Source organism: Acartia tonsa, chromosome 4 (assembly GCF_053477335.1).
Source record: "Acartia tonsa isolate MP-2025a chromosome 4, ASM5347733v1, whole genome shotgun sequence".
NCBI lineage: Eukaryota > Metazoa > Arthropoda > Copepoda > Calanoida > Acartiidae > Acartia > Acartia tonsa.
The window spans coordinates 43,128,565-43,154,328 of record NC_137263.1 but is presented as its reverse complement, the minus strand read 5'-3'; the positions used below and the strand labels follow the sequence as shown (position 1 = coordinate 43,154,328).

General features: G+C 34.1%; 3 protein-coding genes across 3 annotated transcripts; 1 reads left to right on the top strand and 2 right to left on the bottom strand.

The window, feature by feature from the left end:
* Positions 1 to 12,031: 12,031 nt before the first annotated feature.
* Positions 12,032 to 12,487, bottom strand: LOC145318330 (histone H2A-like). Its single transcript, XM_080159630.1, has one exon. The coding sequence runs from the start codon at positions 12,464 to 12,466 to the stop codon at positions 12,089 to 12,091; it is 378 nt and encodes a 125-aa protein (XP_080015756.1). The 5' UTR covers positions 12,467 to 12,487; the 3' UTR covers positions 12,032 to 12,088.
* Positions 12,488 to 15,332: 2,845 nt separating this feature from the next.
* Positions 15,333 to 15,707, top strand: LOC145315476 (histone H2B-like). Its single transcript, XM_080155459.1, has one exon. It carries the CDS (start codon positions 15,333 to 15,335, stop codon positions 15,705 to 15,707), a length of 375 nt encoding a protein of 124 aa, XP_080011585.1.
* A 3,846-nt stretch (positions 15,708 to 19,553) lies between these two features.
* On the bottom strand, positions 19,554 to 19,913 carry LOC145318329 (histone H4). Its single transcript, XM_080159629.1, has one exon. It carries the CDS (start codon positions 19,911 to 19,913, stop codon positions 19,602 to 19,604), a length of 312 nt encoding a protein of 103 aa, XP_080015755.1. The 3' UTR covers positions 19,554 to 19,601.
* Positions 19,914 to 25,764: the final 5,851 nt, after the last annotated feature.

Below are 25,764 nucleotides of genomic sequence, written 5' to 3'. Positions count from 1 at the left end.
TTCAAAATTACCTCTTCTGTAGATTAAATTATTGGTTGATAAGTTTGACACTCCAGGATTTTATTAAATAAAAGTAATCAAAGTTCTTAGCAACCCCGAGGATAGAATTTATTTACTTTTTTATGGGGGCCGCCGGGGGGGGGGAGGAGTGTAAAAGCTATGTTATAATATCCTTATACTAAAGTAACAGGATGTTTGTGTATTTGTCTGTGTACCTGTGTGTTTGTTTGTACCGAAGGATCTCGCTAACCGCTGAACCGATCGGGTTCTCCTTAACAGGGTAGCTTCTCATAGGTCCCGAAAAAGGTTTATAACTATTTTCTTGGGGGGTGGGACACCCCCACCCCCCTCCAAAAAAAAATGAAAAATCCCCCCCAAAAAAATTTTTTTTAATTTTTTTTTTAACTAAAATTAAAAATTAGGGAGGAGGCAACCCCCCCCCAAAAAAAAATTTCGCCACCCCAAATTTTTTTTTCTCACTTTTTACTTTAAAATCTAAAATAAGAAATTGGGTTATCAAATTTGACTCTCCCTTTCTCAAGTGCCCCTAGAGGCCTCTAGGGGCGTAACCGCTAGTTGTATTTCTTAAGAAACAAATAACCGAACCAATCTACTCAGGGATTTTAAGGGATAAGACAATGCATGATACACGGATGTACACTCCCAATTATCATATACAAAATTACCCTTCGAGTAGACTTAAATTATTGGTTGAAAAGTTTGACACCTTAAGATTTAACCAACCGATCAGGATTTCATAAAAGTACCAAAAGGTTTTAAGTCAACAAACAAGAAAGCCTGTTTTAAAATAATGGGTACTAGTGTAATCTACTAGTTCAGTCCCCTATTTCCCCCAAAAAAGGGTTTTCTCCCCTCCCCCAACCCCCAAGAAAATCAGTGTGAACAAGCATTTTCAAATGGCGTCTTTATTGCATTTAATAAAAGTGAACATGGCTGAGACACCATGGAAACTGTCCCAATTTTGTATAACTTTTGCGAAACATGTTCCAGTTACGTCATATTTTTCTTTCCCGAAAAAGAGAAGGGGGGAAGAAAATCTCTTCAAAAGAGATGGGGAAAACCCCCTTTTCTCCCATCTCTTTTTTCTTCCCCCCTTCCCTTTTTTTTCTTTCCCTCTTCCCTTTTTCGGGAAAGAAAAATATGACGTAACTGGAACATGTTCCGCAAAAGTTATACAAAATTGGGACAGTTTCCATGGTGTCATGGCTGACATATCAACCACATTCATTTGCGAAATTTTGAAATTTATCATTTATCATTTTTCTAATCAATTCTCTTAAATTGATAAATCTTTGAGAACAATTAATTTACTTTATTTCCAATATTGATGTCAGCATTTTTTGAGGTTTCTTAAGAAAGGGAGGGAGGGGTTAATGGATTATAAAATACACTGTTCCCAGATGTTTACTTTCTCCATTTGTGGGCTAAATCTTCATGGGCTTTTACAAATTAAATAATTATAGTCTACATAAGGGTAACTTAGTTATTCTTTTTTTTTGATGTTTAGAAAGAGAGGGGCAGGTTTCTGATAAAATCCGTAAAGGTTATGTGTTATAAGTAAAAAAACAGTAGTACGATAAAAATTTATGTTAACTTGAAAAAAATTTTTTGTCTATAGTTCTTTTCAATAAGAAATACACATATTTAGTGAATATTATCGTTCTACTACTATTTTTAAGCCCTAAAACACACACCTTTACGGATTCTACCAGAAACCTACCCCTCTCTTTATCTCTCATAAACTTATCCCTCCATTTAGTGACGTCAGATCATATTGGGAATTTGTCAAACCCCCAACCCCCGTACTTTTAATTCTATAATAATAACTTATATATTGGAAAATATAGAAAGTATCAAATATTTTAGAATATATACAAGTTTAAAACTTTGACGTACTCAGGGAGGGAGGCGACATTGGCCCTTTTCATCACACTAGTCCCCAAATTTTCTAATAACGTTTTCTTATTCGTTGACTCAACAACTTTGGATATCTGTAATGAATTTTGATTGGTTGGTTTAAGAAGTTAAGTGTCCAAATGTTTCAACAGCTGATTGCAATCTACCTAATGAGAAATTTGTGTATCATCATTGGGGATGTACAGCAATTTATCGACCATTGTCTTATCCCTTTAGATCCACGAGCCGTACTTGTGATCATGGGTTTGCGGATGGGGGTTGTTTAATTACCCTCAAAAACTAAAATTTTTGAGGCATGTCTTCCCCTTTTTTCGCCTCCCTATTGTTTACTTCCTGTTTAATTGTGTGATTCCCGCCCCCCTTGACTGATCTACTCTTAGCAAATCCTGTGTACGTACTTTTAAGTTAGGTTTATCTCATTTTTTTAGTTATATACTAGGGGAGCAGTCAAAAGATTTTTAAGATCTCGACAGTCTGTGGGGCAATCAATCCTTATATAAAAGTAACAGGATCTCTGTCTGTGGCAAAAAATATCACTTCTTATATGTCTTGGGAAGGTTTTGGGGGAGGATACCAACACTCTCCCAAGAGAAATCACACCTAGATGAATATTCCTCCCACAACCGCCCCCCCACCCAAAAAAAACCTATTAATTACATAAGCTTTTAAAACTGAATTTAAAAGTTGGTGGAAGAATCGACTTCTCTCCCAACCCTCCCCTCAAGTCTCTAGGGGCTCAACCGCTAGTTGTATATACTGTGTGTTTTTTTCCTTTTCTTTTAATTTAACATTTCTTTCACGTATAGTATAGATTGAAATAACTTTTTATATTTCATACAACTAATATAGTATAACATTGTATACAATTTATACTGTTTGCTATTTTGAGAACTAGCTGCTTCGTCCCCAGACTCTAGGATATAGCGGAGGGAAATAGCCTAAAACCACCCTAGGACAAATATAAAGCCTCTATGAAAGTACAACTAATCTGGACCAGTATTTTCCGAGTTCTTTAAATCATTTAGTGGTGAGCCACAGGTGAGCCACAGCTACTGCTAAAAAAACATTGATCTTTAAAAGATTTACTTATGGCTCACTGTGGCCAGATTGCTAGCGACACTCAAAAAAATATCGTGTTGGTGCGGTATTTCATTCATAACAATATATAATTTATTTAATTAATAATTATAAAATTGTTTTCAAGATAATTTTGCGATAAAACATTAAATGAATTAAAAAATTATTAAATACGGATCACTTCCCGGGTCGGTGGCATTACAATACAAGTGTTGCCGTGAGCCGTAGGCGAGCCGCTTAGTGAGCTGGATCACTAATGCCATTTCGATTTAAAGATTGATATAAGGTGAGCCATTTTCAAAATCGGCTCGCTTGTGGCGCGGCTCAGGAAGTTCGGTGATTTAAAGATCCAGCTCTTGCTACTTTATATTATAGGATATAATAAAAACAAAGGTCGAAATCGGTCATAACACGCAAAGATAGAATAAAATAAAACCATGAATTGTAGCATCTTATGTCAAATAAAGAACTATTAGAGAAGGAGGGAACATTGGAATGTAAATTACGGTAGTACCCAAAGTTTTATAACCACGTTATCTTATTCGATGATACAAAAACTATGGGTCCTTTTATTTGGGTCGGTTAGAGTCAAATCCAGCTTTTTTTACTAGTTTTTACTAGTGGGTGGAGGGGTGGGTGATGTACTTTGTAAGATAACAATTTTGGTTAATGTCACTAATAATTTCTTGATTAGACGGAAGGATAGCGTGATTAAAATAAGACGCGGCATTCCTCAAAGTTTCTAGCGAGTACAGAACCCCTTCTCCCTTATTTAAAGGGCCTGAAAAATAGATTTAAACCATCCCAAGACTTAAAGCAAAAAATTAAAAAGCCTAAAATCATCAGGGTACCTATGTGAATCTCATCTAAAATAGAGAACCCAATCAATTAAATTTGAAATAAATTGAAAATAAGGGGGGAAGGGGATAGTTTTTCGTGTGTTTGTATTTTACCTTTAGTTATGGTTAGGTTCTATTTAAATTTAATGAAAAAATATGGGGGCGGGGAGTCTGTGCTCGCTAAACGCTTTGAGGTAAAGCACCATGTATGTAAGTACTACATGTTATAAATAAGAAAATATAGTATGTAATAATAGTTATTTCTCGCATCGTATTATAAACGGCTTTCCGCAGATATAGAATGTACAATTATAAGATTAAAACTAGTTTTTTTTAGCCCCGATGTGCCAAAGGCACCGGCTAAAAAAACTGGTTTTAATCTTATGATTGTACATTTTTATATTCGTAGAAAGCTGGATATAATACGATGCTAGACATAGTTTTTTCGTATGGATGAGAACCGGTTCCTGTCCACCGGATTCGAATGAATACGAGAAAGATGTTTTTCTCTCTTCCTGGAAAAATTGTTCAGTTTTTTGAGATATTCAATCATTTTAATTATCGGAATTCAATATCTTGTCCGAGGGGATTAATACAATGGCATGACACGCAAAACACGAATATAAACAGATCTCAAGTTTTATACTAAACCAGCGCGGCTTCGCCTTTAGCCCTGAGTATCAGGTTCGCGTATTTTGGGAGGCACTGATAATTTTTTTGCTCACCAACGAGCACCAGGTAAATAACTTACTTTGTAAATTTGTCTGTTATTAACCATAGAGGGATGGGACATTGGGCTATTTATTACAGTACAGTCCCTAAAACATTATAATCACGTTCTCTTACTCGTTGGCTTAACAATTTTGGGGACTTGTATTGAATTTTGTTTGGTTGGTTAATTAAGTTGAGTGTACAAACTTTTGAACCCCTAATTTTAATAAAAAAAGGGGATAGTTTTGTGTATCATCATTGGGGATGTACATAAATTTTTCGGCCATTGTCTTATCCCTGGTTATTTACGCTTTTTGGTGTATTACAGAGGGAGAGAGAACACATTCGATAGTAAATTATAATGGTACCCAAAGTTTTATAACCAAGTTATCTTATTCGTTACACGTTGTCTAAGAAAAATTTCCTATTATTTATTTTAATTGGTTGCTAACTAGTGTTGTCCTAACTTTTCAACCAATGATTCTAAAATTAACAGAGGAGTAGTTTTGTTTATTTATAACAATAACTCGTTCATTATCTTGTCCCTTAAGATCTCTAGCTCTGACAACTTTATATGAACAATTGTACAAAATAGCGGAGAGAGAGAGAGAGATAGTAGTCCCCAAAGTTTTATAATAATGTTTTCGTATTCGTTATCTTATCAACTTTTGGGACTTCAGTTGAGTGTTTAAACGTTTCAACCACTAATATTAATCTATAGAATAGATAAATTTATAAATCATAATTGGGGATGTACATTGTACATACATTTATCGGCCATTGTCTTATTTCTATAGATCAGTGACAAAACAACTACGCACATTACCTATGTATTATTTTTAAAAGCGAAGCTTTTTACAATTAGGGTCGGTCCGTACGTCCGTCCGTCCGTGCGTCCGTCACTCACGGGTAGCATTTTTCGTTAATTTAGGCATGTTAGAATTATCCATCGATTTCAAACTTACGTTCACTTTAAACATGTTGATTTTTTCACTTTTTTAACAACAAATTTATATGTGATGATCTGATTTTTGATATGTTGACTCCTGGGACAACAAAGTATAATGTTATAAGCGAAGCAGCTCTATAATCAAGTCCTAAAAATGTAAGTATGTCCATAAACATTATCCTGTATCAAGCAGTTTTTCAACAAATTTACTCACAATTTTGCTTCGACTCTTATACATTTATATTCTGATTATTCAGCTCTGACACTATATAAGTGTTAGTGTCCGTTAACGTTTCAGTGCTTCGCATTTATGGATGTTGTCATACTTGTTTCCTAAAGTTTTATCTTAATTAAGTTTTGAATTATTAAAACAAAATGTACATTTTTGAAAAAGTTAGTTGATCCTATTTATTAGAATTAATAAAGAATAATTAAAATGAAATATTAAAAAATCCTTTTTGATTAAAACAGGAAAGATTATATTAACAACAAAATTTTTCTATTTTTTTGTGACTTTTCGCGTATTGTTCCCTTATTCATTAGTTGATTTAAAAAGAATAGGGGGAATACATTGACCCAAAACAGGCGCAACTTATAACCATGCACAGTTAGGCCTTCCCATCAAAGATTGTGAATTGAAATGCAGTTAATTCATAAAAGAGAAGCTAGTCTATAATAAATTTTGTCTTTCCATCTACCGTTAGGTCAGCTCTATTTGAGTTTAAAAGAACTAAAAATTTACATAAAAGTATACAAATATAGTTTCTAAATGAAGTTTTATATTATAATCAAAAATTAAATTATTGTAAAAGTATGTACTATTAAATTAATTCAAGAAAATTGAGAATATTTTAATATTTGTCAAGAATTTGAAATAGGATTAAAAGATAGAAAACAAAAATTACTCAGCCTTTCTAACAAGAATGTTTTTTTTTTTAAATTAGATCAATTTGAATGTTAGAGTAGTTTCGCTAATAAAAAATCGGTCAGAATTTTTCTTTAAATATCCTCCCCCCCCCCCCCCCCCTTTAGATAATGAGTTTTAGCTCCATAGTCTAATACTATATCCCTGGTATATAGAGTTCTTAATGTACAGAAAATTTGAATGCCTAAATCCATGTCAGATCTTACTAAAAAGATATGAAAAATATGAATAATTTTTTTGTATAATTAGATCTGAAATGTAACCCCTGTTCCGTCTATTACAGAAAGATGGTCGGACATTCATAATTATAGAGTAGCTTCGGGCAGAATATATATATTTTCATTGTCTATCTTTTTTCCCTGGATCAATGTGTTCTTTTTGTATTGGAAATTTGAATGCCCAAATCCATGTAAGATCTTTAAATATGAATGTTTTTTTTTATAATTAGATCTGAAACGTATCACCCGTCCCGAACGCGCGGACATATCCTTTAAAAAGAAGAAGTAAGGTGTTTTTTGTAGTGAAGGATCTCGCTAACCACTGCACCGATATGGTTCTCATTTACAGGGTAGCTTCTCATAGGTCTTTAAGATTTATTACTATTTATGGGAGGGTACCACAGCCCTCCTAAGAGAAATCTCCCCTAGAAAAAATTGCCCCTAGGGGCAAAGTCCCTAGTATAATTAGAAAGTAGCTTCGGGCATAATAAATAATTCCATTGTCTTTCCTTTTTTCCCTGGATCAATGTGTTCTTTTTGTATTGGAAATTTTTATGTCTCAATCGATGTCAGACTTTCAAACATGAAACCAAACTATTCTAACTCAATTAACATATACGTCATATCCATAGATTAATATAGTAGATGATTAGCTAGGTAGCATATAGGTCAAAATCCTAAGGTGAATTCTTTTAAAAAAACTTTTGCCTTGCTAAAATCAGTTTGCCTCACTAAAATTTTAGGGAGGCAAAATTATCCCCTCTAAATTTTTAGTGAGCCAAACTGATTTTAGTGAGGCAAACTTTTTTTAAGAATTCACCTCTGATTTTACAACAAACTGGCCCTGGCTTCGAAACTGTAAGTTTGATATGTTAAGTAGCACAACTACTCTATAAATATAGAGTTTAGGATCTTCAGTCCATCGATGCGAACATGTAAATGGCAACAACTATAAGAAGCGAAGCACAAAAAAAATCATGGATGGAAATACTGACAAATATTTTTGAAAAGCAGATGTTCAGCGAAAATCAAGAACAAATTTCTTGGAAAAATCACGCAACCTTTCACATGTAATTTGTTATATCTTTAATATTTTATTTTAGTAAATTTTATGTTGGATGATCATTGGTAAAGGAAATCATCCGTCTATCTTGAATGTCAGCCAAATTTTATCCCACTGTGTGTTTAACTTTCTTTGATAACATGAAAATCTGGTGTAATATCCAAGTAATTATATATCCTTTGAAATAAAATGTCATAAAAATGACAGTAAGTAATATTAATTAAAATTGGATTAGTACATGTTCGTACAGTTCTATTTCGGTATTTAAAGTAATATTTGGTGCTTTTGCCGAGATAGCACTGAAGCCCCCCCCCCCCTCTACCATCACCTTTATTTTTAAAAATAAAGGAGAAAGCCTAAAGTGTCATGTGTAACGTCAAAAAAATACGTCTGAAAATTTAAATTTTCAATATTTTACCCCCCCCCCCCTCTCCCAACTAAAAAGCTTTGACGTCCTTGGGCCCATACTTGTAGTGGTACCCTGTTCACACTATAGACAAAGACCAAATTGTGTCAAAAATGATCCATGTGACGTCATAAAAATGAGGAGGATGACAGGAGAAGTGGAAATGAAAACCCCTATGACGTCACATGAATCATTTTTGACACTATTTGGTCTTTGTCCCAATATAACTTAACCTAACATCAACTAAATTATTAGACAAATGAAAAAAAAAGAATGAAAAATAACCCCCCTCCCCCCACTCCTCTGATTTTCAATTTATTTCAAAATAATGAGAATGGTTACTTTGCTCGACTAGACACTTTGAGTGAGAGAGCCTAATATTTTATCAGATAAAACGAGAAAGGCCAAACTACATAACTTTTGTGTCACTTTTGAGGAAGACGATTCCCTTTTCTCCCATCTCTTTTGAAGAGATTTTCTTCCCCCCTTCCCTTTTTCTTTTTCCTTTATATGACGTCATATGAATCGTCTTCCTCAAAAGTGACACAAAAGTTATATTGTTTAGTTTTTCTCGATAAAACGTACAAGATTAAAGCAATCATCCTTTAACAACTATCTTTATAGCAGCATATCTACTATATTTTAATTTATTTAGTCTGCCCGACCGACAGATGGGAACACTTTGGGGGAAATGTGATTTTCTCGGCTGCTGTTTAATGTAGACTGCTGATATTTTATGAAAAAGAGAATAAATTTAAATAATTTTGGCCGAAGCATCCCAAATGACGTCATATTAGAATAGTCCATTATTCTAATATAACGTCATTTGTGATTTTTCGGCCAAAAGTTTTAAGATTTAAATAATTTTAATAGGCACTACGTCAGTCCATACGTCGGTCAAGCTACAAAAAAATATAGGTATATGTCTTTTGTAAAATAGTTTTGTCAAATTTTTCGTGATATTATATTATCTAATATTAACATATTTTCTTATTTATGATAATTAACATCTGTTATATAACTCACTTTGTCCGTTTGACAATCCATGATTTTTGGGGTGCTTCGCTTCATTCCCAGGAATGTCATCCTTGTCTGACATCCTATTATAATAAAGTAAAATAAAACTAGCCATATATTATTATGGGTAGATAAATGAATTATATTAAACCATTTTCTCTGTAATATTGTAAGTTTGATGTCTGAATATTCAGCTTCATCAATTTTACTTCCAAGATACTCAAAGTAATTTACATCCATAATTATAAAGCTCGAAGGTCATAAACTGACAAAGTAAGTTTTAGAACAGATATTTAGTATTTTTTTTTAAATTAGCAGCCTGTCTTAAATATCAGCCGAGAATATCAAATTTCCCCCTAGCGTTATGGACGTACATACAAATCTATTAATATAGTAGCTTCGCTACTAATAACTGATGTTATTATTTATGTAACTAACAATCCTTTTTCTTACCTATTTGTAATAAAACTTTTAAATGGTAAAGTTTCGTTTAGACAATCGTTTAGCACTTTTATAAAGATCTTTTTGAAGAGAAACTGCTCTATAATTCATATTGTCTGCCCGTCCGTAGCTTTTTGTCCGATCGGACATGCCGTAAAATACATAATATATAATAGTTATTTTAGTGTGTTTATTTTTCACTTTATGTTAAGTTAGGTTAAGTTACATTGGGCAAAGGGTAGCCCCACAGGGTTGGGGCCCTCTGCAGTGATTAGGCATAATGACCATACCTACTACTCAATATATTTTTTAAATGAGGGAGGGTTTCTGTGCTCGCTGGGCCCTTTGGGAGAAAGTAGCGTTAATAACTTTTACAATCTGAAAGCTTTGTGTCGACAAACAATTGAAATTGTTTATGTCGATTATATAGTATTTAATTAAATGGTCAGGGCTGACATATTTAAATAAATCTAAGTTTAAAACTTATTAAATAAAGTAGTAGTGTTTTTTGTCTTTTAACTACTGTACCGATTGGGTTCTCTTTTTAAGAAATCTTCACATAGGTCCTGTGATTGTTTAAGGCTATTTTAGTCTTGGTATGGTTTTAAGCAGGGTGTCGGAGCCGTTTAATTTTGATGCGGCTACGGCTCTGGCTACGCGGAGCCGTATCTGGAAATACGGCTCCGGCTCCTGCTCCTACCTTAAAATTAATATATCAATTTTTGTTCATTATTGAATTTGATAAAATAAAATAAATAATTTAATTTTTTTTTCTTTTATTTGATTAAAGCTATATAAAAGTAGAAGGATGTGTGTCTATTTGTTCAGTAACAATAGTTTTTCAGTTTATTTTATGGAAATAGACCGTTGCCAAATTATAATACTACTTTAAAAAATCAGTTTTAGCTAATCTGGAGCCGGAGCCGTTTTTAACGAAAAATACGGCTCCGGCTCTACCAAAAATACTCCGAAACACTAGTTTTAAGCCATTTTCTATCCCCTCTAAGCCCATTTAAATATAGATACTCTAGATGGTAGAGGCGTAGCCGCTAGTGTCATTATAAGTAAGAACTAAATTATATCGACAAAATAAGCTCCATTACTTGCCTCCTGATTTTAAAATTTATTTATTATTACTTGGTTCTTACACCAAATTATCATGTACTCTAATAAAATGAAACTTGTAGCTAACTGGAATAATTACCCCAAACCCTCCCATTTCTTTCTCCCCTCCCCTCCTACTGTATGAACTGACCAATAAATGCTGTCCTTGTTAGCAACCTAAATTGATGGCAATTTTCCCCTCATAATATCCATGTATGTTCTCCAGGGGCGTCCAAGCTTTTTTATTTGGGGGGGGGGGGGGGTAAAATTTTGAAAATAAAAATTTTGGGGGTGCCGTAGGGGGGGGGGGTAATCTTTATTTCATAGAGGCTTTTTTTATTTGGGGGGGGGGGGGGTAATCACCCCATTACCCCCCCCCCTTGGACGTCTATGTATGTTCTACATGTATAGTGATAATAAACTATCTATAACCATGGATAAAGAATATAAATGGATATTGTCAAAAGTGAAAATTGTCGTCAAATTAGGTTGCTAGCATGGACATCACTTATTGGACAGTTGGTTCATCCAGTGGGGGGGGGGGGAGTACATCATACATGTTAATCTAGTGTAATATCCGAGTAATATTAAATACATTCTAGTATTTTAATTAAAAGAAAATTGGATATCCTCTCAAAAATTCTGCCATTGTGTCAACATAAGTATGTTCATTTAAATCATTTAAGTCTAGAAAATAATTAGTATTAAATTAACTTTAAAAATTAGTTTCTTTTGTAATTTTTCGCTGCTTTGGACACTTAAAAGTAATTCTAACAAAAACTTTTGTTTCAGTAACAAGAAATTTAAACTTTTAACAACTCTTTCATTAAAACTTTAAGGAGAGAAAAAAAAGTAGACAGTTTTTTTCTTTCCTTTTCGAATAACAAAGCTACTTATGACATTCTTTGTGTTTATGACAAGGATGACAACATCAATAAAAGCTAAGCAGAATGAGCCAATGAACTCTTTTAAGAGTGGCATGTATCTAAGTAGAATAATTACTAAAAAATTTTATACCTTCGTGCAATGGATTTTCATCGTAGATTTTGACCGTTTGAAGATCAATGAAACCGAATGGAAATTTTCTCTTAGCTGGTTATGAAACAAGTTCTTGTATATTTATTTATGTTTTATTCTATCTATCTTTTTTTATATACTTTTTCAGAATTAAAATAAGGCCTGTGATAAAAATCAAAGGATGAAGGTATCGGTTTAAATAATGCAATAAATGTAAATGTTTCAGATGCCACAAACATTTAGTAAAGATATTAGTGGGGTTCCGCTTAAAATAGTATTTGCACAAATACATTAAATGAAAATTCTCAATTAGAATAAATTTTGGCTCTCTATAAAGAGAGCGTTTTCAGGTACATAGTAGTGTAGCAAGTACGGTCAACTTCTTAAGCCTTGGTCTTCTCAGACTTCTTGGGGAGGAGAACAGCCTGGATGTTGGGGAGAACACCTCCCTGGGCGATGGTGACACCGCTCAACAGCTTGTTCAACTCCTCGTCGTTACGGATGGCGAGTTGCAGATGTCTTGGGATGATTCTGGTTTTCTTGTTATCTCTGGCGGCATTACCAGCTAACTCAAGAACCTCAGCGGCCAAGTATTCCATGACAGCAGCCATGTAGACAGGGGCACCAGCTCCAACACGCTCAGCATAGTTTCCCTTGCGGAGAAGACGGTGGATACGTCCAACAGGGAACTGGAGACCAGCTCTGCTTGAACGGGACTTTGCCTTTCCCTTCACTTTTCCTCCCTTTCCGCGTCCAGACATGATGAATAATAGGTAAGGTTGTTTCGGATAAATAGAAACTAAATGACTAGAACTCACTATGCCGTATTTATACCCTACCAAGGTTTAATATCATTGTAAATTCCTTCTTTTTTGTTGTTTAAAATTCCTATTCCCCATTCCCTCCTGCCTAATGCCTCCCCTTATCTTATCTCTCTGAAGAGCCCTACGTATCTCTCCCCCTGTTTTATGTGTACCTCCTCCCGAACACACACATCCACACCCACACAAAGTATCACCTGCCTTTACCCGCCAATTTTAATACTATGCATTATTTTCAACGGATTTTATGTTTGTTCAAATTTTTCAACAGAAAATTGTTTTAAGTCTAGTCTATATTTTACTTTGTGTAAAACTAGCGGCTTCGTCCCTAGCCTCTAGGGGCTTTGCCCCAAGAGGTTTTATCAAACTAATTTTTCATGTTTTAGATTTTAAAGAAAAAATTTTTTTAATTGATTTTTTTGAGGGGGGGGGGGTATTTTTCATTTTTTGGGGGGGTTAGGGGTGTCCCTCCCCCCAAGAATATAGTTATAAACCTTCCCGGGACCTATAAGAAGCTATCCTGTAAAAGAGAACCCGATCGGTTCAGTGGTTAGCGAGATCCTTCGCTACAAACAAACAGACAGACAGACAAACATCGTTCTACTTTGTATTATAGATAATTTGTATAAGGGGGGATGTGACTTAAAGAGAAGCCACGCTTTCTACATTTTACCAACTGTTACAGGAATCATCATTCGAAGTTTAAACTTGATAGGACAACTCTAGCATTTCTTAATAATCGATAAAAGATATCTGTTTTACGGACGAAGGGACCTAAGCTATCATAGTTTTAGAAAACTTTGCTTGAAAAATCTTATTAGACCACCTAACCATTAAACAAGACATAAAACTTTAAATATTAAAATCGAAATTAAATAAATATAAACTTAAAATAACAACGGGCCAAATCCTATAAAATTTCTTAGGCTAGCCTAAGAGTTAAGGTTTCCTTGGTGTTACATATTCCTTTAAAGCGTGCGTAAGTAAGGCTAAGGAAACCCTAACTTTTATGCTAGCCTAAGTAATTTTATAGGGTTTAGTCTACTAGAACAATTTCGTTATAAACTACTTTATTTATTTGTATATATTGTTTCATTTTCTGAAATAAGTATTTTAAATGTAATTTTGAATTCAGATGTTTAAAAATCATTTTCTCAAAATGGTTAACAAAAAATATATTATAGCAATTTAAGCACATAAAAAGTCTATGCAAATAAAACTATATTACTCCTAATAATTACAAATCTTTTTATGCAATCATTGGATGTCGATCTATCTGCCGAAGTAGTTGGATGTTTGTGTGTCTATTTATATAAAATTTGCATATCTTGTTAATTTTTCATCAGATTATGAAGTAATTTGTATCAAAATAATTTCCCTATGTTATTTGGTTTCAGTTTGTATGGCCGTACAAAAGGCATATGTTTTCATTAGAACTTTTCTTGGTTGTATTTTGTCACTTTTATATTTCTAAAGGAAAGCTTTTCTATAAGATTAGGGTTGGTTCGTCCTTACGTAAGTAAGTAGGTATTTACCGGAAAGCTCTTATCGTTAATTTTGATATGTTAGAATTTGCCTATTGATTTTAAACGTTACATGATGATTCCTTATAACAGTAAACGTAACAACTCTATATCCGTTACCAGAACGTCAGAACATACATTTGAAATTGCTAACCAAGTCCTAAAAAGTGAAATTATTTTCATAAACAGTGTCCTATATTTTAGTTATTTTGCAACAAATTTAAGTGCAATTTTCTTTTGACTTATAAATTAATATTCTGCTTATTTTGAAGTCAACAAGTTTTAATAATTAATATTCATTTGTCCTACCGTGTTGTTTTAGAGCTTCGCTTTTATGTATTTGTCATCCTTGTTAGTTTAAGCTTTATTTTGGAATAAAGAGCGGGAAAATAAATACAACAACAACTAAAGGACAAAGGAAGTGTAGTGAACCCAAGCCAAGCCATTTCAAATTTAAAGGGACTTTCAGCCACCAATTAGAATGTACTTGCTAAAGTTTGGAAAGGTATAGAGTGAGAATGTGTTTTTTTAATCATGAAAATTATGTTTTTATATGGTGCTTACATCATCTACTTATAGATTTTTTTTAGAAAGGTCACTGCTCCTAATATAATTAGATAGTTTTTAAAAATATTACATTATTCTTTGATTATAAGTATTTTGATAATTTATTTATTTTAACATTTTTCTTTCTGCATAGAGCATAGTTTTGTTGACAAAGTCGTAACATGACAAAAATTTTCCTATTACATATCATATTCTTTTCTTCTGTGATAAGCTTTGTTCTTCTTTTTTTTGGAGGGGGGGGGGGGAATCTTTCAGGTGTGATTTCTCGAACTAGCTATAAACCTTCCCTTGACATATAATAGGCAAATAATAGGCAAGAATAGAATAGAGAATTATATACAATCCAACAAATGCAATTTCTACTATAGTTACACCACTTAAAGAACAAATAAATATTTACAACAGAAAAAAGGTTCTCGCTTCTTTGACACAGTTTCATCTGCTATGGAAAATTTTCAATTCTCCCGCCTTATCACACAGCTGAAATGTGTAATGCTCATCGCTGTTCCTCAGTGCTCAACTCCCCAACCATGGTACCCCCTCCCGAAGTCTCCCCCCCCCCTCACTCATACACCCCAACTAGTAAACGTCCCTCTATCAAAATAATCTTTCTTATCTCCTGTGCAGTGGGGGATATCAATAGGTGGCACTGCAAACATATATAACCAGATTGAATTTTCCCTTACAGCAGATTCACTTAGATATCTATTTTCACCATGCCCCCCAAGGTTTCAGGAAAGGCTGCTAAAAAGTCCGGCAAGGCCCAGAAGGCCATTGCTAAGGGAGACAAGAAAAAGAAGAAGCTGAGACGCAAGGAATCTTATGCCATCTACATCTACAAGGTCCTCAAGCAGGTGCACCCCGACACTGGTGTCTCTAGCAAGGCCATGAGCATCATGAACTCTTTTGTCAATGATATCTTTGAGCGTATTGCTGCTGAGGCTTCCCGTCTGGCTCACTACAACAAGAGGTCCACCATCACCTCCAGGGAGATCCAGACTGCTGTCAGGCTTCTCCTTCCCGGAGAGTTGGCCAAGCACGCCGTCTCTGAGGGAACCAAGGCTGTTACCAAGTACACCAGCTCCAAGTAAACTTGCCATCACTTCTGCCTAATAGAACAAACGGTCCTATACAGGACCAACCATATTTATCAAAAAGAGATAATACTAATTTGTTATTTGTTTTAGATATAAAATTACTACCAATCCAGTAGAAGCTGCTTATAAAGTAACAAGGATGACAACATCCATACGTAGCGAAGCACAAAATTTTGTGGATGGGACTGACCGTCATGGTTGTTTCTTCAAACGACGTGAAATTTAATTTTGATATCTTTAACTGAAAAAATTTTGAAAATCGGACTAAAAACATTAAAGATATGTGGGATAATGTAAAAAATATAAAAATAGCCAGAAACCTGCAAAAAGGCAGTCTGACCGTCATTATTGTTTTCTCCAAACGACGGAAAATTTAATTTTGATATTTTTAACTGAAAAAAATTTGAAAATCTGACTAAAAACGCCAAAGATATGGGGGAAAATGTAAAAAATATAATTAATAGCCAAAAACCTGCAAAAAGGTAGTCTGACTGTCATAGTTGTTTTCTTCAAACAATGTGAAATTTGATTTTGATATGTATAACTGAAAAACTTTTGAAAATCGGATCATAAACACCAAAGATATGGGAGAAAATGTAAAAAATATAAAAATAGCCAAAAACCTGCAAAAAGGCAGTCTGACCGTCATTATTGTTTTCTCCAAACGACGGAAAATTTAATTTTTATATCTTTAACTGAAAAAATTTTGAAAATCGGACCATAAACACCAAAGATATGGGGGAAAATGTGCAAAATTAAAAAAATAGCCTAAAACCTGCTAAAAAGCCGTCCGACCGCCATTGATGTTTTATAGTTAATTGTGCTCCTTAATGATGGGAATGTTGTCAAAAAATTTCAGAATTCTATCTTTTATAGGAGTTGAGTAAATCCCATTTCCCCCATAGCGTTACGGACTGACTGACGGACGGACATAGTGAATTATAGAGTAGCTTCGCTACTAAAAAATATTATATAGGGCACACTGATCACCACGAATTACATATTGTAAAGTCACAAAAATGATAATATAGGTATATCTTTAATAGCAGCTGAGTAAATGCACAGAGTTCTACTGTAGGAGAGGCCATTTGTTAAGTGGATTCTACTTAACAGGGTAGATCAACATTAATGTAATATGATAATAAAGGAAGAATAGTACCCAAATTTTTAGATAGCCTTAGTGCAATAGTTGCCTAATGTCTTAACCTTTTGTGTCACCCTATTAAAGTTTAGATAAAAGCAATGACATGTTTGGTGAGAAACAAAAACAAGAGATACATTATGTCATTCTATTTTATATGCCATTTAAATTATTAGTAGCGAAGCTACTCTATAATTCACTTTGTCCGTCCGTCCGTCAGTCAGTCAGTCAGTCCGTCAGTCCGTAACGCTATGGGGGAAATGGGATTTACTCAGCTCCTATATAAGATAGAATGCTGAAATTTTTTGACAACATTCCCATCATTAAGGAGCACAATTTACTATAAAACATCATTGGCGTTCGGACCGATTTTTAGCAGGTTTTAGGCTATTTTTATATTTTTCACATTTTTCTCCATATCTTCAGTGTTTATGGTCCGATTTTCAAAATTTTTTCAGTTACAGATATCAAAATTAAATTTCCGGTCGTTTCAAGGAACAACCATGAAGGCCAGACTGCCTTTTCAGCAGGTTTTAGGCTATTTATATATTTTTCACATTTTTCTCCATATCTTCAGTGTTTATGGTCCGATTTTCAAAATTTTTTCAGTTATAGATATCAAAATTAAATTTTCCGTCTTTTACAGAATACAACCATGACGGCCAGACTGCCTTTTTAGCAGGTTTTAGGCTGTTTTTTTTATATAGTTAACATTTTTCTCCATATCTTCAGTGTTTATAGTCCGATTTTCAAAATTTTTCAGTTATATATATCAAAATTAAAATTCCCGTCTTTTAAACAAAATAACCATGACGGCCAGACTGCCTTTTTAGCAGGTTTTAGGCTATTTTTATATAATTAACACTTTTTTCCATATCTTCAGTGTATATGGTCCGATTTTCCAATTTTTTTAAGTTAAGGATTTAAAAATTAAATTTTTTGTCGTTTTAATAAAACAACTATGACGGCCAGACTGCCTTTTATCAGGTTTTTGGCTATTTTTATATGTTTTACATATTTCCCCATATCTTTGTATATTTTGATGTAATTTTCAAACTGTTATGGGATATCTGTATCAAAATAATTTTTCCCATTGTTATGAGCATCTTTAATATTATTTACTTTGACCATCGTCATCATGCAAAATAAAACAAGGTTTCATGTTTATTTTATCCAATAAATCTATTCTTGATTTTAGTAAAAACCTTTTAAATCTACGTATTCCAATCGACGATTTTTTGTGCTTCGCTACTTATGGATGTTGTCATCCTTGTTTTACTTACATTTAGATCAAATCAATATTAAACGCATCGTATTATATACAGCTTTCCCCGGGAATTAAAATGACCAAAAAATTGGGAGATTTAATTTAATTAAAAATTATCAAATATGATACTTATCTATAAAGTTTCAATGTTTTATGATTATAGCAGACATATATTTCAGCTTTCCGACCATTTACTTATACCCTTTATTTCTATTCTTATTTGATATTACATTTGTTGCCTTATTGGCAATGATAACGTACATGTCAACACAAATATTCTCGAAACCCTCCACCCCCCTAAGCCTTTCCTAAACATTGACATGGAATAACGCATTGATCAATATCTGAGGACTTTATTAGCAAACTAGATTAACAAAATTATCTCTTTTTTTGGTGTATTTTTACTGATATCCTTACTCTTTCTAATTTGTGCTGTTACAAGGATGATAACGTCCATAAAAGCAAAACTAAACATGAAACATAGACAAATTCTTAACTGATTTTTAAATTTACATAGTTTGGTAATCATTATTTTTTAAAAACGTGGTGATATGATAATTTAATCGAGAAATAACTTTATTCAAAAATGCTTAATGATGATTTACAAGCTTTAGAATTGATTGAATAATGCAATACATTTAATTATTATATATACATAACTAGCGGCTTCGCCCCTAGCCTCTAGGAGCTTTGCCCCAAGAGGTGATAAAAAAATTTTTGGGGGGAAATTCGTAAAAGGACCAAGGAAATCGTCAGAAAAAAAAGAATGGGGAGGGATTTTTTTGTATTTGGGGGTGTCCCACCCCCCAAGAAAATAGCTTAAAACCACCACCACAGGACCAGTAAGTATATTCTCTGAAGAGTAAAATCCGATTGGTTCAGTGGTTGCCGAGTTCTTAAGGGACGGACAGACATCATTCTACTTTGTATTATAGATAAATCATATTACAAAATGCATACCAATAGTTGAGTGTCCAAGCGGTTTAATCACTGCAGTGCAGTTTGTACGTACCTTAGGAAGGAGAAATTTTGTTTAAATCATTGGGAATGCATACATTAATTTAACAGCCATTATCTTATCCCTTAATATTAAGAGAACTTCAGCCTTTCAAAAATACGTAGACCTGAATATAACATTTTATTTTTATGCGGTGACACACAAAAAGAAACAATGGTTGGATTTACAAATGCGTAGCTTTTACAGTTTTGATAGTTCAGTAACTTTTTGCTCTTGTCGTAAAATATATAATATTCTTCATTGTGGAGTGTTTTTGAATCTAGTATGATTCTGTATAGTCGTATAAGCGAAGCCTCTATACAATTGATTGCAAGTACGTTACTAGACATCACATTAGATAAATTATACGCACCATCGGACTAGTAGAATTAGATAGTCCCAGATATATATAGAGCAATCTCTTGTTAGATAAAATTGGTTGGCCCTATATAGGGCCGTTTGTTGTTTCCAGTGAGCAGTATTTTAACCTCCGAATCCGTACAGAGTGCGGCCTTGCCTCTTGAGGGCATAGACAACATCCATGGCGGTGACAGTCTTCCTCTTGGCGTGTTCTGTGTAGGTGACAGCATCTCTGATCACATTCTCAAGGAATACCTTCAGAACACCACGGGTCTCCTCGTAGATAAGTCCAGAGATACGCTTGACTCCACCACGACGAGCTAAACGTCTGATGGCAGGCTTAGTGATGCCCTGGATGTTATCTCTCAACACCTTACGGTGACGCTTGGCGCCTCCCTTTCCAAGTCCCTTACCTCCTTTGCCTCTGCCAGTCATGATTAAAGTTGAAGTTCAAAATTGAAACTGAACAATTAATGTTGAACACGCCATATATATAGTGTACGCACTCAATTCTGTTGAGCTCCTATTGGATGTATCCCACGACGTTCCAGTACAACAAAGGCAGGTGAATATACACAAAACAATAACAGTTCCCCTCTATGGGGAAGAAAAATGGGGGGTGGGGAAAGGGGAGGAGTAAAACATCAGTTGAGTGTTTAGCAGAAAACAATAAATTTTGGAGGGAAAGTCACAAACAAAAACGTTAGGTTTTCCATGTAATAAATTATATTGTCGTATGAAATAATATATATTTAAAACTTATTTCATTTAAGAAATACATAAGTTATTTTTTACTTAAACAAAACCTTGACATATATTTATTTCTTTTAGTAACAACATTTTTTCTGGTATCGAAACCTATTAATGTCTGGTAGATTAGAACCGGGTCTCAGCTTTACTGAAAAATTATGTCTAGCATCGTATTATATCCAGTTTTCTACAAATATAAAAATATACAATCATAAAAACTGGTTTTAATCTTTTAATTGTACATCTATTATCCGCGGAAAGCTGTTTAAAGTACGAAGCGAGAAAAAACTATTATTTCATTTTGTTTCTTTTTTTGAATATTTAAATACTTTCTGAAAGATTATTACATATTTTTTTTAGTTTGATAAATATTAGAACTAACAAATTTAAGACTTTTAAAATTTATTTTATTTTATGGAGAAAAGGGCTAAAGCGTATATATAGACGTCATTAACTTGTTTTATATTTTTTTATACTAATTTATTTTCTGTTAGGTTATGCAAAATATATATAAAGCTAAGTTTTCTTTCAACCTCCAAGAAAGAAAAAAAACTACAAAATGACCAGTAGATATATTCTCTGAAAAGCGAAACTTTTTCGGTACAGCCGTTAGCGAGATCTTAAGCTCCATACATACTTCGTTCTATTTGTAATAATTTCATTTGCTTTCTTAATCACAAAGAGAGGGGTAGGTTTCTGGTAGAATCCGTAAAAGTGTGTGTTTTAAGGCTTAAAAATAGTAGTAGAACGATAATATTCACTAAATATGTGTGTTTCTTATTGAAAAGAACTATAGACAAAAAAAAATTTTAAGTTAACATAAATTTTTATCGTTCAACTACTGTTTTTTACTTATAACACATTACCTTTACGGATTTTACCAGAAACCTACCCCTCTCTTTATTTCTTTACAAACAGTTTCAAACTGTCAATTGTATTTTTGGGGCAATTTCTCTTTTGAGAGTTCATTGAGTTACCCTCTCCCAAAATTAATATATAAAATATAAAAATGTTAAATTGTATAAAAGAAATCCTTGAATTATATTATACAAAGATTGTTTTGATAAGTTTAAAAATAGGACAAACCCGTTAAATTTTCCGTTGATAAGATAGCGTCAGGTAGCTTTGTCTCATATTTGAATTTATAATCCCTCTTTGGGTTTTGTACACTGCTTTTATTGCTTTGTTATATTCCCGCTAAAATCCTAATTCTACCCAGGCAAATGTTTGCCGCTGAGCGTCCCCTTCAACACTTTCACCACTCCCGAGTTCCCCCCCCCCCACACCCATTTGTAAATGGGGAAACCCTCACCCTACTTGTTTGAATATAGGCTGAAACAGTAAACCATTCCCCCCACATACCTTTATGTGTGTATACTATAAATAATGATCTTGAGCAAATATCAATTTAGTTGATTTTTCAGCATCTAAAATGGCTCGTACCAAGCAGACCGCCCGTAAGTCTACCGGAGGAAAAGCTCCCCGCAAGCAGTTGGCCACCAAGGCTGCCAGGAAATCCGCCCCTGCCACCGGTGGAGTAAAGAAGCCCCACAGATATAGGCCTGGTACTGTTGCTCTCCGTGAGATCAGACGTTATCAGAAATCCACTGAGCTCCTGATCCGCAAGCTTCCCTTCCAGCGTCTGGTCAGGGAGATTGCCCAGGACTTCAAGACAGACCTTAGATTTCAGTCTAGCGCTGTCATGGCTCTGCAGGAGGCTAGCGAAGCCTACCTGGTTGGTCTCTTCGAGGACACCAACCTGTGCGCCATCCACGCCAAGAGAGTTACCATCATGCCCAAGGATATCCAGCTCGCCAGGAGAATCCGTGGAGAACGTGCCTAAACAATTTGACTACCGACCTACCAAAGAAAACGGCTCTATACAGAGCCAACCACTTAATCCTTGAGAAAATTCTTAATTCCATTGTAATAATTTGTATTGAGATAAAATTATGTTGGGATAAAATAGTTCTCAATACTTATGACTGAAAAACAAAGCTACCTCGCAAGAAGAACAAACTATTCTTGATTTAACACAAATAATATTTATAACGGTGCCATATGTACGCATATTGTGCGTAATGTACGCATTTAACTTTTGGAAAATGGACTTTTATAATTAATGTACGCCCCCCAACCCCTTTTCCTTCCCCTCCCCAACAAATGTACACATCAAAGACCCAATGTACACCTTCTTTTGTACACATTGTCAAAAAAAAGTCTGGCAACTATGCAGTCAATATGCACAATGATACCTGGAACAATTAGGTACGATTTAGGAAGCGCAACAACTTTGTGTATTCTTTTCATGACGTTAACGTTTTATGATATACCTATCTGAATTTAGGATAATGCTTGGGACAATGACTTACAAAATGATTGGATGCGTCCTTGAAATCAAATTCTAAATATGAAAATATTGTATCCTGTATTTAAGCAATTTCTATGTTCTGACACTACATTAGAGATGACGAAGACTAAACTGCATAACTTTTGCACCACTTTTGACGTCATATTCTCCATCTCCTTATTGGGGATTTTCTTTCCAACTTCTCTCATCTTCCTCATTATATGACGTTACAGGAATCAAAAGTTATGCAGTTTGGTCTTCGTCTAGAGAATTAATATTTGTTGTCCTTCCTTCTTAATCTAGAGATTCGCTTTAAAGGGTGTTGGCATCCTTGTCAATTTGGTTTGCTAAGATGGACATCATTATAGTTTAGTTCGTCCATCCAGTAGGATGAGAGGATCACTATCATAGTCAATAATACATGATAATCTGATGAAATATTCAAGTAATAACAAATTCACTGATAAAGCTTTTTCATATTTTTTTCAAACTTCTTGACTGTTAAAAACTTTGCTTAGATTTTGAACTTTTAGACTTTGCTTTGTAGTACTTTTTTACAGAGTAAAAGATTAAATATTATCACTAACAAATGATTTTTTTTGTAAAACTCCAATGAACATTATATTTTCATTTTGCATCAATCTCAACAGGGGAGGGGATAAACATGGAAAGCAGTCAGGGTCTCCAGAATTCCAAAGGATCAGGTTCATTCAGTAACACCTAGATTATAAGAATGTTTTCCTGTTTCCGGCATGGGATGAGTCCTATAACCTACAACTAAGGATTCTTAACATTTGGACAAAATAGATAACTTAACCCCTTACAGTCGGGCCCCTTGCCGCACTTAATCAGTCCGGGGGGGGGGGCATTCAACGCCCCCCCCCCCTATTATCTCAGTTCCTATTAGAGCTAGAGGGCTAAAAAATTTTGTGCAAGTCCCCTGTTTTATCATGAATTTCCGACTTTAAGTAAGTCAAGGTCAATTTTCGCTTCCTTCACCCTTTTATTTAACAACCTTTGTTTGCAGAAAATGTTTATCTTTATGTAAATTTTATATTTGAAATATCAAAATATAATTTCAGCGGCCGCAGCTGTACTTGGCAGCTTCCGCAGTCGGCGGACGGCGGGAAAACGGCGGCGGATCTTTATGAAATTATGTAGACATGTAAGATAAGCTTAAGTTTGAAATTTGAAGTCTCTAAGTCAAAAATTGCGGCCACAGGAGCCTTTTAAAGATTTCTGGAGACCTGGAGGATCAGGACCTGCAGGATCATTCTTGGAACTTAAAATTGACTTGAACACCTGTATTTAATATTAGGATGTACTACTAGAGGATATTTTAGTATTTTGGTAAGATAAAATGCTTTGTTTAAGTCAAAACAATATTTTTGCTCTTTACCTGGATGACCCTCCCAGGTTTGCTGGCATCCTGTGCCCGCCAGGATAGAGATATTCAAAAAATTTCAACTCCCAGTTATGTCTCATACCCACACTTAAAAAGTCAAGCAGTTTGGGCTCTTTTTCTTTCACACACAGAAAATGAGAAAGAAAACCCCCCCCCCCCCGACCGTTAAGGGTTAAAGGTATTTCTTAGAAAATCATCAAATTTCGAGAAATTTACACATAAAATTTCTGAAAAATTAAATAATAGATAAGTGAAAAATTGATAGAAATCAACAATATTAAAATACATAAATAATAAATAACAAATATTTCTTTAGACAATTGTGAATGTATTACATTTCATTAAGAAACTGAATTCCCTGCTACTTTCCCTGGAGCTTCAACATAACCACGTGATGCTAGCCGAAGCCGTGTATCCAACAAAACAGGTCTTAGGATGCAATTGTAACAATCAAGTATGATTTAGAAAAGGTAGAAACTCGGTAATCGCAACAAAAAAAGTCTGTACTTCCAAACATACTGATTTTGATGTGAAATTTTTGTACATTATATAATCATCCTATTTATAAGATCATGATATTTCAGGTGCAACATTTTAGGCGAAGTATCTCTAAAATCAAGCCCTTAAAATACAAGAATATATACATTTTCATATTAAATCAATATTCTACTCTTTAAGTTTTGACTCAAGTGTTTGTTCATGTTCATTTGTTCTACCACTTGATTTTTTACAGCATTCGTCAAATTATGTAGTACATATAAGTAAAGTTTATGTTGGATGCTCGCCAAATATAGAAGAAGAGTAAAAGATGGAGATGGTATCCAACACATATCCCATATTCGATTCCCACAAACGGATTCTCAGAAATCAGATTCCCCTAATGTTGAATATCCTATGTTATTCTTTTCCCCATGAAACTTTGGCCTGATGCACTTAGCCTAAATGCAATAAATCCATGAGATCATATTGCCTTTCCATAATTAGCTCCTCATCAGATATCCATAGACACAATGTTCTTTTATTTGCAAGAGTTTTGACATGTGATTGTCAATACAAATAGAGTTGCTTCGCTTATAATATTGTACTTTGTTGTCCCAAAAATCAGATCAATCGGATAATTAAATCACATAAAAATTTGTTAATTGTTAAAAAGTTTAAAAAATCAACAAGTTTAAAATGGATATACGCACATTGGTAATGATTAGAGAGTTGGTACGCTTTCTAAATCGTATCTAACTACTACAGAAATCGATAGGAAAATTATAACATGCCTAAATAAACAACAAAAAAGCTATTCGTTTCGGAGGACCCTAATTATAAAAAAGCTTCGCTTATAACAAACATTTAAAGTGCCACTAGAGGCCTCTTGTGCCATAGCAGCTAGTAAAATACAATTGATAATTAGTATGGTACTTAAGAATGGAGATCAAGGGCACATGGAAATATGAACTGTAGGATATATGATCTCTTGGCAAAGGGAAATTAGGATGAGCGCATTATGGATATCATACTTCGGGGGAATCTATTGTTAAAGGGAATCTAATTTGGGGGAATCCGCCGTCACATAGGCAAAATGAAGTTTGGGAGTATAAAAGAGGGAATTAGATTATGGGGAATCGATTTGGGGAAAAGTACCAAGAACCAAAATTTCTAAGGCCATACTATGAGTTAAGGTTTCCTTGGCCTTTCGAAATATAAAGAAATGTGTAAAAGTAAGGAAACCATAATTCCTAGACTAGTACAGTATTTCATAGGTTTAAGCCAACTGTGTCGATCTGTAA